Source organism: Gymnoscopelus microlampas, assembly GCF_963454915.1.
Source record: "Gymnoscopelus microlampas genome assembly, chromosome: 8".
NCBI lineage: Eukaryota > Metazoa > Chordata > Actinopteri > Myctophiformes > Myctophidae > Gymnoscopelus > Gymnoscopelus microlampas.
In genome coordinates this window covers 15,130,523-15,147,250 of record NC_139945.1, presented here as the reverse complement: position 1 = coordinate 15,147,250, position 16,728 = coordinate 15,130,523, and the positions used below count along the sequence as shown (strand labels likewise).

At 44.3% G+C, this 16,728-nt stretch overlaps 1 protein-coding gene across 1 annotated transcript in view; it reads right to left on the bottom strand.

The window, feature by feature from the left end:
* Window positions 1–8,923: 8,923 nt before the first annotated feature.
* The window catches only part of LOC311050221 (transmembrane protein 87A), a 41,004-nt gene continuing 33,199 nt past the window's right edge, over window positions 8,924–16,728 (bottom strand). The window contains exon 20 of the mRNA XM_084064204.1: window positions 8,924–14,671. Coding sequence (XP_083920330.1) covers window positions 14,630–14,671 — 42 coding nt within the window. The 3' untranslated portion in view covers window positions 8,924–14,629. The remainder of the gene's footprint in view (window positions 14,672–16,728) is intronic.

Sequence of the window (16,728 nt, the reverse complement as noted above, 5' to 3'; positions counted from 1 at the left end):
AAAGTAATTGAAAAAACACGGCCCTCTCACGTATTAGAAGGGCCGGAAGAGTCACCAGAACCAAGGACGGGTGTTTTTGATTCATCTAACATGTTAAAAATGGAGTTTGAAGATATAATGGGTTTGTATAGGAAGGGGGCGTGTCTGATAAAATAAATATAAAATATCTTAATACTGAATCAAGCAACTTAAAAACTGTCTGGGGGGCTCACAAAAGCCTGAGTAGACGATAAAATTACCAAAACATCTTTTGAAAGTGAAATATCCCTTTAATCCTTTGGATGCATTTGAATCAGAAACATCAGCAGAAAGAGTGTCCAGACTTGCTTAATCTGTCATCCAACAATGACTTTGAAGACAAATCCACTGCACTGAGTAGCAATGCTAAATTATAAATACTAAAAAATGTAATAATAACAACAACAAAAACACATAAAAGAATCATTTTGAACAATACTTGTCAAGAAAGCGTAGGCTACATTGTCTCTGTCGGGTGAAAACCTGTCCATGTCCAAAACTGTTACTTTTCAGGATTCAAATTCAAAGGTATCAAAAGTAGCAGATCGACAAGCTCAAAACGCGTCGCTTCGCATAGATCTGCTACTTTTGTGTGACGCTGTTGTATGATCAAGTAGGGCGTTCATTTACAAAAAACACAACATTTTTAATATGGAGATAAGAGGTTTCTGCCCGACAGCAACGATATATAATTGAATGGCTGTGAGATGTTGACTGGACATAAAGGGTAACGGCAGCAGTGTCCACACGAATCTGCTCTGATAAAGATGACCATGGAATTATGGAAGGATGTTGTCATGGAAACCAATACTGTTTCAAGTTGTGGGCAACCACAAGAGCATGAGACATGAGAGTTAACCAATCAGGAGCTGGGTTCTAAATTCTGATGAAACATGATCATTTGTAGCCTGGTAAACCCTCCCTCCGGAAATCTCATCATCGAATGAAAATGAGATTTCCGGAGGGAGGGTTTACCAGGCTAGATCATTTGTACTGCTATTACACAAAGACATGTTTTGTTACAGTAGTAGAGCTTGTTTTAATAGCATAGTTAGCTAGCAACTTTATTTCTTACGATTGTTACTGATGAGATAACAACCCCAGTGTCCTACAAACACAGATTCCCGGAATTAAATGCACTTAATACTGAACGTAATTCACTGCCACTGTTCATCTATATAATTGAAAGGATAACTCATGACGTGGTTAAAATGATCATTTCCAGAACATCAACCCCATCAGCCCCTCAGCTTTCATACACTGTCTCCCTCTCAGCATTTCTACTGCCTGTCTCTCCTACACTGTGCCTGTCTCTCCTACACTGTCTACCCTCTCTGTTACCAAGACGACGATGGCGATGAGACGGTCGTCCCGAATATGGACACAACGCCAGTGTGACGTAGCCTTACGACCGCATGACATCGTATCCTGCCCATAAATACTAGGACGCGGTTGGACAGAGTTCGGCGGCTGCTTCCATAGTGATAAATAGTAATAATCTATAACAATAGAAAGAGTCATATATGCTCATAATATACTTAGAAACTAGGCCCATTCATCATAACTACTTAGGTGATTAAGGGAATTCCCCGGGCCTGTGGAACACTCCACAGCGGTTATATATCCGCCAGCACCTAGAAATATACAGTCCTTTTAGATTACTGAGGCTAACTCCTCAACATTTGGTCCTTTAAACGAGCCTCCTCGATAGACAAAGAGGGGCCTCCCGCCTAGCCAGCCAGACCGCTTGCCTGCGCTCCACAGCCCGCGAGTGCATTTACATAGCTCGGATGGACAGCCCTGCTTCCCCCGCACCAGCCCCCCTGGCCGCGGGAGCCGAGCCGGTAGCGCTCCACCCGGCCGTCGAGGGATTGTACGCCGCGATGGCCGCCCTGGCCACCAGCCAGACCTCCGCCCAGGAGAGGTCGAAGTTAAGCGATGAGAAGATGGACATTTTGTCCCGCCAAGTGGCTTCCCTAGCCGCCGCGATGCACGCGAGGGGCACCAGGCCCGAGACACGCGTCGCCGCATCAACCCACACCACCAGGATGGGGCTCGCTCGGGGACGTCCCGAGCGGACCTACACGGACCTTACGACTCACCTTGTCGTAGCCAGGGGCCAGGAGCCCTTCAGGCGAGCCCTTGGCTGGAGGCCGCTCACCATCCCAGAGACCCCAACCAAAGAATATGACGACTTCGCAAGGTTTCTCCAGAGCGCCAGCAGGGAGATGGACGCCGGCAGACACAATAGTGCCACCCGCGACGACCTCATGCGGAGCATCGTCATGAAGCTACCCTTTGCCGTAGCCACGATCGACTGGCGCCGTTATAAGAACGACATCGAAGACAGGGGGCACATCATAGCCTTCGTCAACTTGGCTGACTTCGTGTCGGAGTATGCCAGACGGCGAGCATACTACGATGCTCACATCTATGACCTCCGTGGCCATGCCCACTTTAAGGCCGCTGACGCCATGCTTCGCATGGCGCGCGCACACACACCATCCACCACCTGCACTTCCGACTCATCCGAGCACGAGGCCCCCCGGCCCCGGCGCTCAGGATCCGTCCCCCACCACCACCGCGCCGCTCCCAACCCGACGGCCAGCACCCCAGCTCCCTTTCACCTCGAGCTTTCATCCTCCACCTCCAGCAGCGACACCGAACGTGGCGCCCACCACCCTGCCGTCCGCCCGACGGGCTCCATGCCCCCTCCGGACCACTCCTTCTCCGAGACCACCTCGGACTCCACCCTCCTCCTGCATCATCTGACACAGACCCGTCAGGACTTTCTCGATTTTCTAGACCGAGACCGGCGCTTCACAGCCCCCGCCATCCGGGTCTTCGATGGCGACCATCTCGTCTATCTCCATTTCCTATCCAGTGTGGAGGCCTGCTCCGAACACATGGACGACAACAAGACATTCAACCTCCTGTCCTCCCTCACGACCGGGAGACCCCACCGGCTAGTCGAATGTTGCCGATTCGACTCAAGCCCACTCACTGCCGCCATCAAGAAACTCGACGAGACCTACGGAGACACCGAGAACGTCCTTGAGGCGCTCCACAAGAAGGCCCTCGACTGGCCCGAGTTGAGAACGGCCGAGGACTACGCGAACTTCGCCAGTTTCCTGCAGAGTGTCAATAAGATGATGAAGGCCGGCGCGTGCAGCACGCTCGGAGCCGGTGCTTCCAGCTTCTCAGGCATCGTCGAGAGGCTACCCACCGACATACGGGAGTTATGGTTCGATACTGTGGCGGTGATACACGGCAAGTGCATGACGGTGACCTTCGACGACTTGTCCGCGTTCGTGGCGAGGTGCGCCACGCGCCGCGCAGTCTCCCACAAGTCTTCCTATGGGCGACCAGCGACGACTGACTCACGGCAGTTCCATGACCCCACCTACCCTGGGCGGTACAACATTTTCCCGGACGCCTCCGGTGGATACAGGGGGGAGAAGTCCTACGATAATCCCCGCGACTGTGTCAGGTCCCCCCAAGGCAACTGGCGCTCCACCACGGACAGACGTAGAGCACAGCCACCCCGGTCCACAATATCTAACTACGTGGCCACTGGTGGCGACACAGCACGTGGACAACCCCAGGCGGCCGCCCCCTGCCCGTACTGTGACGACAGAACCCACCTCATCAACGCGTGCCCTGCCATCGTGCAGCTGCCGGCACAAACTAGAGAGTCATGGATCACAGCACAGAAGCGATGCAGGAAATGCGGCCGCGAGCACCAGAACGCGGACTGTGCATCCAAATTCTCATGCGCGGTATGCTTCAGGGACCATGCGTCCGTCCTCCACGACGTCAATCCCTGCAATCCCCCACGGCAGGCCCCGGCACCAACACGTGCCACCCCTGAGAAGCACACCAAGCACACCGACCCCGTGCTAAGCACAACCACACCAGCTAGCGCAGAGCTTAGCCTGGACACCGTCCTCACTACAGACCCGCTGCAATTCGCGCTCCACTCACAAGAGATAGACCAGCAACAGCCTACGGCGGAGCTCGCAGTCACTCCCATGCCACACAGCCTTGGGGACGTCCCTCCCCAGTCTAACATCATAGCGCCGGGGATGTCCACCCCTCCACGGGGGAGCAGTCGTGAAGACGCAAACAGTCATCTACTCCCAGACGACGCCCGGGACCTTAATGAGGGACCCCCTACAGTTACTGTACCGTCTGCTACACAGGCGGTCCAGGGGGGAGCAGTCCCGCAGGCAGGAGACCCCCCTCCCGCAACAAATGACATCAATCTACAGCTTGTCCTTGAAGAAGATTCCTTGAAGTCGCCACAAGGAGCGCATGGACACCACAAGGAGTCCATGCAATTAGGACCAACAGCGATAGCTATTGCCCGGCAATCAAGCCAGGCTGGGCGTAGCCCGTCCCAACATCAATGCCAAACTTCGCAGCAGTGCCTGCTCATTCTCCCCGACGCCATAAGACTAGAAGTGATAATGCTATGCCCCCAGGGGGGGAGAGGTCCACGGATCAAGAGAAGGCCCCCAGAACGATCGCGATTAACAACGCAGAGAGTCCCCGCAGTGAGCGGTGCACCCACGAACATGACACGCCGACTCACAGCCGGTAGGCGTTTGGGCTTAGAACAACAAGTCCTCCGAGAAGTCTTAGGAACGCAGGTGATCTCTGAGGAGGCACCCTCCACCGCCTTGATCGAGATAGAAGCTGTTCCATACTCAAGCCATTCAAGACCTTTGGGCCACGTGTCAGATGTAACGGACCCAGACCCAGTGAACAGTGAAACCTCGTTGCCTCAAGTCTTCTACCCAGAGACTGAGGTGGAACGAGGCACAAGACCAGGAGACCCACACCATGACGACTCACATAGAAGCCAGGTAACAGAATCAAGAGACGTGAATTCGATTGTTACTCTCGGTCTTGTTACCATGGTGATTTATGTCATAGTGACCGCACATTGCAGTCACAGACACAAGTTCCTCCTGATCCATCCAGGCCAGCCTCCCTGCAGCTACGCCGCTGCACCAGCTGCATAGCACATCCATCCACATCGCTCGTACCCGTCGGAGGCGCAGAACTCGACTGGCGCAAATTCACTCTCCCGGCCAATCATTGGCATAAAGTGAAGAGGGCACTCACCTTGCCCGACGTCCGTCATAGTGTGCCATCAATTGTTGCACAGCAACACAATAACGCAATACACCCACGAGAGACCAAACTGGCCCTCCTGCCAAGGGAGCCCCTGGCGATCCGATATGTCATAACCCCCAACCCGCAGGAAGACGAAAGCCTAGCGCACCGACGCGACTATCTGAAGGGGGACTGGCATTCGGCCAGCCGCACCTACTCTACCCGATTGACCGTTTGGACGCACCCAACAGGATGGGTTTATGCATTCATGCGTTGGAGGCAGACCCTAGGATGGATATGGTACGTGTTGAACGCCTTGCAGTATCTCTGACGGGCAGAGAGCACGCACAGGTTCTCCACCCTTATCATCAGGGGGATATCAATCGAAGACTAAGAAATAACAACGAACATCATCGTTTGGTGGAATAGTGACACTATCCTGTCACTAGGGGGAGTGTTACCAAGACGACGATGGCGATGAGACGGTCGTCCCGAATATGGACACAACGCCAGTGTGACGTAGCCTTACGACCGCATGACATCGTATCCTGCCCATAAATACTAGGACGCGGTTGGACAGAGTTCGGCGGCTGCTTCCATAGTGATAAATAGTAATAATCTATAACAATAGAAAGAGTCATATATGCTCATAATATACTTAGAAACTAGGCCCATTCATCATAACTACTTAGGTGATTAAGGGAATTCCCCGGGCCTGTGGAACACTCCACAGCGGTTATATATCCGCCAGCACCTAGAAATATACAGTCCTTTTAGATTACTGAGGCTAACTCCTCAACACTCTCAGCTTTCCTACTGTCTGTCTCTCCTACACTGTCTCCCTCTCTGCTTTCCTACTGCCTGTCTCTCCTACACTGTCTCCCTCTCTGCTTTCCTACTGCCTGTCTCTCCTACACTGTCTCCCTCTCAGGTTTCCTACTGTCTGTCTCTCCTACACTGTCTCCCTCTCAGGTTTCCTACTGTCTGTCTCTCCTACACTGTCTCCCTCTCAGGTTTCCTACTGTCTGTCTCTCCTACACTGTCTCCCTCTCTGCTTTCGCCAAAGAATTCACATACGCCTTTGGCGCTCCAAGCCCTGTACATTATAATAATAATAATAATACATTAAAATAATAATACAAATCGATTATAATTGGTTCAAATCGATCAGTCTTTTGTACAACAAAGGTTTTCAAAACTTTAAAAATAGCTGAAATAGCTATTCACTATTCATAGATGTGGCTGCAGTGGTTAAGTTCCCATGTTCAGTCCCAGCCGTGTCAAAGTGTCCTTGAGACTAAACCTGCTGTAGCTGTAGCCTGCTTCCTAGGCTACTGTGGATGGCCGCTAACTTTGAACCCCATTGTGTCAATCCAACACACACATATGTACTGTTAACTATTATCTCCTGTCAGTCTTTATAATCCCGGCAAAACCCCCACCCCCCCTTAACTCCATTGCAACCATTTGTCTTTCGATGACCCCATATGTTTCAATCTTCAAATGCACTTAGCAGCTCCTGCATGTCTGTCTCGTCTACACTGTGATAATCCACATTATGTCTTACAGTAAATCAGCCATTTGTATAATCTGAGGCTATGACAATCGTATGGATTTACTATGTAGTGTCACGCCTCGATACAGTAGAGTAATCCACACCGTTCAATCTGTCTGCTCTGAGTATTTATATATCGTTGCAGTCCAAAACTGTTCATTTTCAGGATTCAAATTCAAAAATAGCAAAAATAGCAGATGTCCAAGCTCAAAATGCGACGTATTTTGAGCTAGATCAGCTATTTTTGCTACTTTTGTGTGACATTGTAGTATGACAAAGTAGGACATTAATTTACGAAAAAACACAACATTTTAAAATATGGAGATAAAAGTTTTCTGCCCGACACCAACAACATGTTTAAGACCATGTCCCGTGTTCAATACAGGTTTCAGTGTGTGAGTTCAATATGCTTACTGTCTATTTTATTACTATATTATATATATATTACATACATTATTATAAAGTTAGTTTTGTAAACCACACAGCATCTGTGTAGCTGGGTTTGTACTGCTTGTGTTTTGGGCTTTCTATCCCATACATATTAAATATTATCCACCTGCTTAGTATGTTATCGCTGTGTTTTAAAATGCAGAGCCTCCATATTGTTTGTGTGTGTGTGTGTGTGTGTGTGTGTGTGTGTGTGTGTGTGTGTGTGTGTGTGTGTGTGTGTGTGTGTGTGTGTGTGTGTGTGTGTGTGTGTTGTGCAGTTATATCTGTATGCTGGCATTACTGCAGTAATAACATAATCCCAGAGATTTGGCCCTGGCAGGGAGATGTCAGTATGCTGCCCATTTCAAACCGACAGTAGGGAATTATCTTCAGACGGCACACCATGTGTTGCCGTCCCTGTGTGCTTCTCAAACTGAAGGGCAGCCACTCAGGGTGTCCTGGGGCAGTGGTGTAAAGTAACTAAGTACATTTACTCAAGTGCTGTACTTAAGTACAATATTGTACTTAATTTTTACTTTACTGAAGTATTTCCAATTTTCAGTACTTTTACTTCTACTCCACTACACCTCAGAGGCAAATATTATACTCCACAACAATTATTTGAAAGCTTTAGTTACAAGTTACTTTGTAGATTTTGATAAGTATTAAAAACATACAGTAACCAGAAGTGAGCTTGTAGATCGGCTATTTTCAAAAGATTAAAATTAAAAGATTAAAAGATAAGATTAAAATAAGTACTTTTACTTTTGGTACTTTAAGAATATTTTGATGCCGATACTTTTGTACTTTTACTCAGGTAAATTTTTAATACGGGACTTCTACTTGTAACAGAGTATATCTACACTGGAGTATTGATACTTTTACGTCCCAGTCTCTACGTGGTCAAAAAGGCAAGTTGCAGAATTCATTATTAACAGAATTGTTTAACACTTGCATGACTAGCCGGTCAATCTGGACGATTTTGAGAATTTAAAGTGGATTAACTTCTCTCAGGAAGCTCCGAGGAAATTCCCCTTTCATGACTTTTACTAACTATTTGATACAAATCATCTCTGTTTTTTTTTTCCTGAAACTTATTATAAATATGAAATCAGACCCATATATACCATCCCTAGAAAGATATTTCCTTAAGGCAAGGAAGAAAAAATTATACTACAGAAGATGATGGTCAGTATCATGGTCAGTATCATATCAATATCATGGTCAGTATTATGCCAGTATCATGGTCAGTTTCATGATCAGTACCCTGGTCAGTATCATGGTCAGTTGCATGGTCAGTACCCTGGTCAGTATCAAGGGCAGTATTGTCTCATGCAGAACATGAAAAATGTGATCAACTCAATGAAGAGAAAAGCATACATAATTCATCAGTGTATGGCTGCATTATGGAAGTAGTTTTAAATGATGAAAATATTGACCAAATGCAAATAGGCGATCTACAAGCTCACAACGCGTCGTGAGCTTGTAGATCGGCTATTTTCAAATAGACAAAGTTTAAATAGGGCTGAAGTGGTTAATGTATGTTTGGTAATAATAATTCAAATCTACTAAGTAAATAGTAACTAAAGTTTTCAAATAATTGTAGTGGAGTACAATATTTGCCTCTGAGATGTAGTGGAGTAGAAGTAAAAGTATTGACATTTGGATATACTTAAAACTACTTAAAGATTGCACTTAAGTACACTAGTACAGTACTTGAGTAAATGTAATTTGTTGCGTTCCACCACTGCTGCTGTTCACACCCTCACAATCATGTCAACATCAAGACAGACATCAATGTCCAAGTTATATTTATACGTTTTATTATCAACTGTTCATTTCTGTACAAACCAAATGACTCAATAATTTACGTCATTAGAGCCTTTGTGACAAATGACAAACCAAAACACAGTGACGTGAAGCTGTTTATTCCAGTGGCATCTCCAAGCCACAGTCGATGAGTTTTGGTTGTTTTGACAGACTTTAAATATCGCTAAAGGCTGATTGAAACAACAACAAAAAAGATGCAATAAACAGATATTATGGATATGAAGAGTTCGGTTCCAAATAGAGATATTCACCCGTTGGGGAAAAAAACATTACACGTTCCCCTTTACAAACCAATATTTGTCACAAAACGTGATACAAATGACGAATGATGTTTTGTCCCTTAAAATTCAAACTTCAGGTGAACAGTTCTTGGACATTATTATACAAATTGCGTATCTTGTTGCATTTTGGAATCAAACTGTTCACATCTCAAAAATACAAAATGCATTAAAAAAAACAAAAATAAAACAAGCAATATGCTATTAAAATGCTTTCTCAGAGAATACAGCCCATAGCCTGAATATTGTGGAAGTTAGGCCTGATTTATAAAATAGAAGATCTACAAAATAGCAGCTCTACAGGCTCACAAAAATAGCAGATCTACAAGCTCGGGTTGTGAGCTTGTAGATCTGCTATTTTTGGTGTGCAACACTGCACCCAACCATGTATAAATCAGGGGTGAGTTGGGGTGAGCCCTTTTTGGGGGGCTGTAATCGATCAGGCTTCTCCACAGGGCAGTGTGTTAAACCAGTGATTCTCAACCTCTGGGCCGGGGCCCGCTGGTGGGCCGCAAGGGTATTGCAAGTGGGGCCCCGAATAATTGGCAAAACAATAATATACGTATCTAATATTGAAACAAATTACGTAAAAATAATAAATACAGAGCATTTTTCCATTAGAACCTTGAAAAATGTTTTCTCAATGTGATACCGATAAAGAGCAACTTCAATTATACTATGTTGGTTCCGCCGTAACAAAACCGATTCATTATTAACCCATTAAGACCCGAGGCTGATTCTACAACTGCCTTAAATCAGTAGTTCTCACAATTTCAAGATAATTTTTTCAAGTGACGCGCTGTGAACTTGCTATAGGCTACTTGACCAGCCAACGCAAAAATCTAAAATGACACAGATGCTTTCCTGGTTTTAATGAGTTAAAATAAACTTTGAAAATCCACGGCTGCATAGTGTCGAGTGGTCAGATGGGTGGGCAACGCTTTTTAAAAAAAAACATTTTCAAGTGTGGACCCTGATCCAAGAAGAGGTTGAGAATCAACTGTGTTAAACTTTGCCCATAAAATGACAAAACAAAGCAGAAAAAGACCTATTTGCTCTACCGGCCCAGCAGTAATGGTGTTTTATTGTGTCTGGTCTGTGGAGGCCCAGCCACAGTCATGGAGTTGGACAGCATGGTGTCTGTAGACTGTTGCTTCCGGCTGATTGGCTGTAAGACTATATGGGATGATGTATGGGACACTTAGCGCCGTTGGACAAGCCTTGAAGCCACTGTCAACACTTAACACGGGCTAATTGTGCTGCCGGCTACACGCTCACACTCACACACACACACACACTTACAAAAAGGTACACTGATAAACATGCTTGAAAAGAAACAAACACTGTCACATACACACATATACAAAAAAGCTCTCTCTCACACACACACAAGCCTGCAATTAAGTACACAAAAGGTGACACAGATATATATAACCAAACAAACAGCCATGTAAGCATCCCCCCACACCCACACACACACACACACACACACACACACACACACACACACACACACACACACACACACACACACACAGCTGGCTTTGGGCTACACACGGCAGTCAGAGCTAATGGGCGCTTTCATAGAAAACACAATAACAATGTGCTGCGGACAGAGGTAATGTTTATGTGAGAGTGTGTAGGGAGCTGAGTGGACATATACTGTATGTGTGTGCGTGCGCTCAAGCGTATAAGGGCCAGGGGAATCGAGTGAGTAAGCAAACGTGAAATTGGATGTACAGTGCATGTACAGCATGTCTGGGTTGACAGCATGCCATGTTGGGAGAGAACACACAGTGTATAGACATGGAATGTTTGCACTGCATATACTTATGTGCTTATCTGTCTTTAGCGCACGTTTCCTGTGTGTGTGTGTGTGTGTGATTCTCAGAAACCGCGTGATTGTGCTCGACTCCTAAAGGCACGCAGTTTGGATGTGTCGCACATATTACTGTTTTTAATAGTTTTGTGAACTCAAATCACGCCTGCGGTGACACTTAAGCTTGGGAGTACAACTCGGTTTTTAAAGTTTCAGTTCAGAGTTCAACAATAATAGTTATATAAGCGCTGGACGATATGGGCAAAATCACACATCACAATATTTTTGACCAAATACCGCCAATATTGTACAAAGGCACTGGAGCAACTCGGACAAATTTAAGCCTTTTATTAAAAATAAAAACTCTTGCATGCCTATTCTGAGGGGAACATTAACCAAAAATAGCCGATCTACAAGTTCACAATGCGTCATGCCATGTTGTTAGCTTGTAGATCGGCTATTTTTGGTGAAGAGATTTGGTGTAGATGGGAAAAAAACAGTTCCAAGTACAGTTGTACAGTATCTCAGGTTTGTTTTGACCAAGAATAGAGGGTTTAAGTGGTTTGGTGCAAGTACGATGTCAGAGGTACATCTTCTTCAGGTCATTGGCCATGACCTGATGAAGATGTACCACTAACATCCAAACGTTATCATTCTATCTACTTGCGCCTTAATAAAAAGGCTTAAATCTGTCCGAGTTGCTCCAGTGCCTTCATTCTTTACTGCTGCCGTCCTGATCCTGTGATGCACTGGACCTGCTTTAGCCCGGTTTTGAGGCTGTCTACCTCCAATATTGTACTGTATTGTGACTATACAGTAATACTGTTAAATTTTTCAAAAAATATAACCGCATAGTCAAATTTTGACAATTTACAAAAGTATAAAACAAGGCTTAAGAAAAAGACAACACTTAAACCACAATATCCAGAATCCCAGACTATATCAAGTCTCATATCAAATATATTGATATCATTTCAATATCTTGCCCAGCCCTAATAAGGACCCCGTCAGCTGGTTGCATCCCCAGGCTATCGGGACCACACTGTAAAACCCTACGGGTCCATTTGGTTCCATGTGCAGAGTTCCACGTCTCCAGAGTTAAATTAACACTCAGGATTTTATTGTGCATGAAGTCATGACCCAGTATATTAAAACGGCACGAAATTGATCTGACACACAGTTCTGCACTGGGAGGCGGGGACTTTGACTAAACGACATGAAGTCAATAAAAATGAGAAAAATAAAAATGGCTCATCATCTCCTTTAGCTCTTTTCCACTACCAAAAACTAAGCCAGTGGTTCTCAACCTGTGGACAAAACACTAAAGATTGTATTGATAATAACAATATTCAAAAAAGGTTTTCATTGTGATAACAATGAATAATAACTTAAAGTATAACTATGTCAGTCCCACTGATCTAAGCCAGAACATTTATTGATTGATTGATCATCAAAATAAACATCCTCTGAAAATGCACGCAGTTCACCCACCCCTTTGACCGCTTAACAGGGCAGCTGAAAGAGGGCCGCAACCCCTGGGGCCGCAAACGCTTTCAAGACGTTCAAGTGGGCCCTGATCCACAAAAGGTTGAGAACCACAGAACTACACAGGTTAACCCTTTGAAGTCAAAAAGAGCCCTTTAATGTCAAATATCAACTCTGGTAAACAAAACAAATCTCTAAACTGCAGGTACACGGTTGCTTCACGATCCAGACTGTTACCTCACCGTCAATTTCTTTCCCTACCATAAATCAAAATAATCGAAACCTATATAGCTTGGTGCTTATCAGAAATGAAATATACAATATATTTTCGTGAACGGAGTACAAGGTGGTTGTTTGGTTAACCAACAGCAGTAGGAATGGCTCTCCTCTAGTAATACAGGTATAAAATGTCCCACACAGAGCCGTAATCTTTTAACGTGTTTGAAACCAGCCAACAGCAGAGAACACATTTATGGACGAAAGACCGGATCTGTCAAAATACTGTGTTAACGGGCATGGATTACGAAGCGCATAAGGCTAGGGCAGCGATTCTCAACCTGTGGGCCGGGGCCCACTGGTGGTGAGGATGGCCTCACCACCAGTGGTAGAATATCCTCACGGAGGCCCTGAGGATATTCTAAGAGGGCCCCCAAATAATTGGCAAAACACTCCAATTTAATGTAACATTAGTATTAAAAAAAAAAGTTAAATTATAATCTTCTCTTTAAAACCGTGAAGAAAAAAAATCTTTGGGATACCGATAAATTGGAACTTATTACATTAGTACATTAGTTCCATTGATCCAAGCCGGAACACAATCGATTGATTGATCATTAAAATAAACTCTGAAAATGCACATGGCCCACCCATCTGACCGCTTAGAGGACGACGTCACCCATTTTCAACTTCATATAATTGGTCCTAAGTTCTTCCAACTCATCTCTCATTATAATATGGTAAAACAAAATCTACCTGGTCTGTGTCTCAGAGGAGGGCTGTGGACACTTCAGAAACCTGCCTACCAGTGACTTCATCATTAGGCAGTTGTTTTCCTTACAACAATATTTCTCATTTTGATTTTGATTTGGAATAACGCAAGAATAATAATGGCTTCCATTATAGCACGCCAACTTTACAGGAATAGAAAGCCAACGGCCAACAATTAGCTTGGATTCCCCATCGATGATGTCACTGGTAGGCAGATTTCTGAACTGTCCACAGCCCTCCTCTGAGTAGACAAAAATGGTACCTTATTATAATGAGCTTTAACCCTTTAAGGCCTGAGGTTCCGATTCTACAAGTGTCTATCAGTGGTTCTCAAACGTTTTCACGTCAAGGACTCCCAAAATTAGATGCATTTGGCCGCGGACCCCCATCTCAAAATATGTTGTTCCAGGGACCCCTCAGAAGCAAAGATTTGAGTTAAAAATGTTCGTTTTAAAAATATATATAAAGAAGATTTGCACAATATTTCTCGATTTTTCAAAAATAGCAGATCTACAAGCTCGTACAGTATATCTGCTATTTTTGATTAGCCAAAGTGTAAAATAATGCTTTTTAGGTCAAATCTAAAAATGACACAGATGCGTTACAGGTCTTAAAGGGTTAATGAGGACCGATTATATGAAGATAGGTTGAAAATGGGTAAAGTGGTCCTCTAAGTGGTCAAATGCAACCGTTTTCGCAGATTTTCAGTGGGCCCTGATCCAGAAAAGATTGGGAACTGCTGGGTTAGGGACAAAAAAAGATTGTTTTTTTTCTTTTTCTAATCCAAAGACACTGACATTGTCATCTTGTAAAACAAACTCTCTTTTCCTGCATCGCCCTCGTCTGTCCTCAACCGTCCATCTGAGGAACCATTCATCCGTCAGTCTCTTCAGCTGCCACTGTCTCCGCCTATGCATCCGCCCCTTTATCCACACATCTCTCCGTCCAACATCCATCCATTTAGTGGCTGATTCTTTTATTCCATCCACCCATCCATCTATCCAGTAATCCTTTGCCATTCTTCCCTTTCATTTTGTCCATCTCTGTGCATCATTTTTTTTGTGTAAAACATACATTCTCTCTCAGTCTCCTGGTCTCGCCGTCTCTCTACTCCATCTTGGACATCTCAAACTTGGTTGTCATGGTTTCCTGTGAACAGAGGCAACAACGTGCAGGTTAAAAGCCTTTTCCGTCTTTCTCTCCCTCAAAAGAAAAAAGAAAAGGTAGATATCGGCAGGCCGCCTCCCATTCAAAACTTCTGATCCGATAACAATACACACAAATGTACAGTGGGCGCTCCTTTATTTGTTTGTTGCTGTGGCAAATTGACAATGACTGCATACACAGACGTTACGACACATCCAGGTCATTCTATAGTTAAGAAGAAAAAAACGTTTCTATCGGGTGGAAACCTCATATGTCCAAAACATTGGTTCTCAAAGTGGGGTCCGGGGACCCCCAGGGGTACTTGAGGGGGTTTCAGGGGGTCCCCAGCTAAATGATGGACAGGAACCAAATGGGCCCTTATGGGTCTGTAACTCTGAGAGTGTACAAATGGAACCAAATGGACCCTATCGGGTCCATTTGGTTCCATTTGTACACTCTCAAAGTTAAATTAACTTTGATTTTACTATACAAATTGGGGTCCCAGGGATAGAAATGCCATTAAATGGGGGTCCGTAGCCGAATGCATGTCAAACTGGGGGTCCTTGATATTAACATTTTTATGGCTAGAGCCGTCAAAATCTTCTCTTATGGGGGTCCCTGGCTTATCTTTTCAAATGGGGGTCCACGGGTTAATAAGGGTCAATTTGGGGGTCCTTGACATGAAAAAGTTTGTGAACCACTGGTCCAAAACATGTGAAAAACAGCAATAGTAGCAGATAGACAAGCTCAAAACGTGTTTCAAGCTTGCAGATCTGCTGCTTTCGATGCTTTTGTGTGATGCTGTAGTATGTCAAGTAGGGCGTTAATTTACAAAAAAAACAAAAAAAGCTAGAATATGGAGATAAGAGGTTTCTGCCCGACAGTAACGATATATAATAATCCCAAATAGATGTTCAGATCAACATGACGTCAGATATTCACAGTGAAGCCACGCCGGTATCAGCCACGCCTGTCGCCCAACCACCCACCCATTACAGATAGGAATCGCGTGGAGAAGGAAGGTGAGTGGAAATGGTGAAACAACACTTTTTGTAGCTTTGAAGACACAAAAAGTTGAAGCCAGCTTAACCCTTTAAGACCTGAGGCGATTCTTAAAAAAATCTAAATCCTAAGAGTTTTTTGAAAAAAAAAAAAAAAATCTCGAAGATTTTTCAAAAATAGCAGATCTACAAGCTTGTAGCGCGGCACTCGGTGCCGCGCTATGAGCTTGTATATCTGCTATTTTTGAATAGCTAAAGAATTCTAAAGTGACACAGATGCGTTCCAGGTATTAATGGGTTAACTTTATTCTATAGCTTTGTAGCGAGCATCAAAAGCTAAATGTCAGCCGTCTGTTTGTGTATTCATCTCGCTGGCTTCCATTGAAAATGGTAGCCTGCAGCTTTGTAGCTGCCAGTGTGTACGCATCAGAAGACATCTTGTCTTCTTATGAAAAAGGACATTTTAGAATCCTTTGAATGAAACTCAATACGTTTGTCTGAGTGCCTGTTCACCAGAGCACATCGATGCATACTGGCACATTTTTACCTCCCACAAAAAGGAGCACTCCACTCGCCTTTGTATTGATTCTGTATATGTGCACTAGACGGTAATACCAATTCAAATGTGTGGGGAACAAACAGTCTCTCACTATGACTAGATCAATGCTATTCATTTACTTATTATGACCCTGTATCATGTATTTCATATTTTATAGCATACTTTAAATAGGAAAAATGATCTCTTACATGCTTTTAGATTTTCTCATGTTATACATTTGCTATTGTATAATATCTGTTCATATAGATAGAAGTATAATATTTGCCCTAGAGCTGCAACTATCAATTCTCTAAGCAATTATTGCATTCTTTACTTTTACAATTAATCAAATAATTAATCCTTTACATTTTTTAAAAATATTATTCTTTTAAATATCAAAATACAGATTAACCACTTAGGCATTACTTTATTTTTGTCTCTGCGGTGTCAAGCAAAAATAGTTAAAATAGCCGATTTACAAGCTCACAGATGGTAGATCGGCTGTTTTAACTATTTGGGAT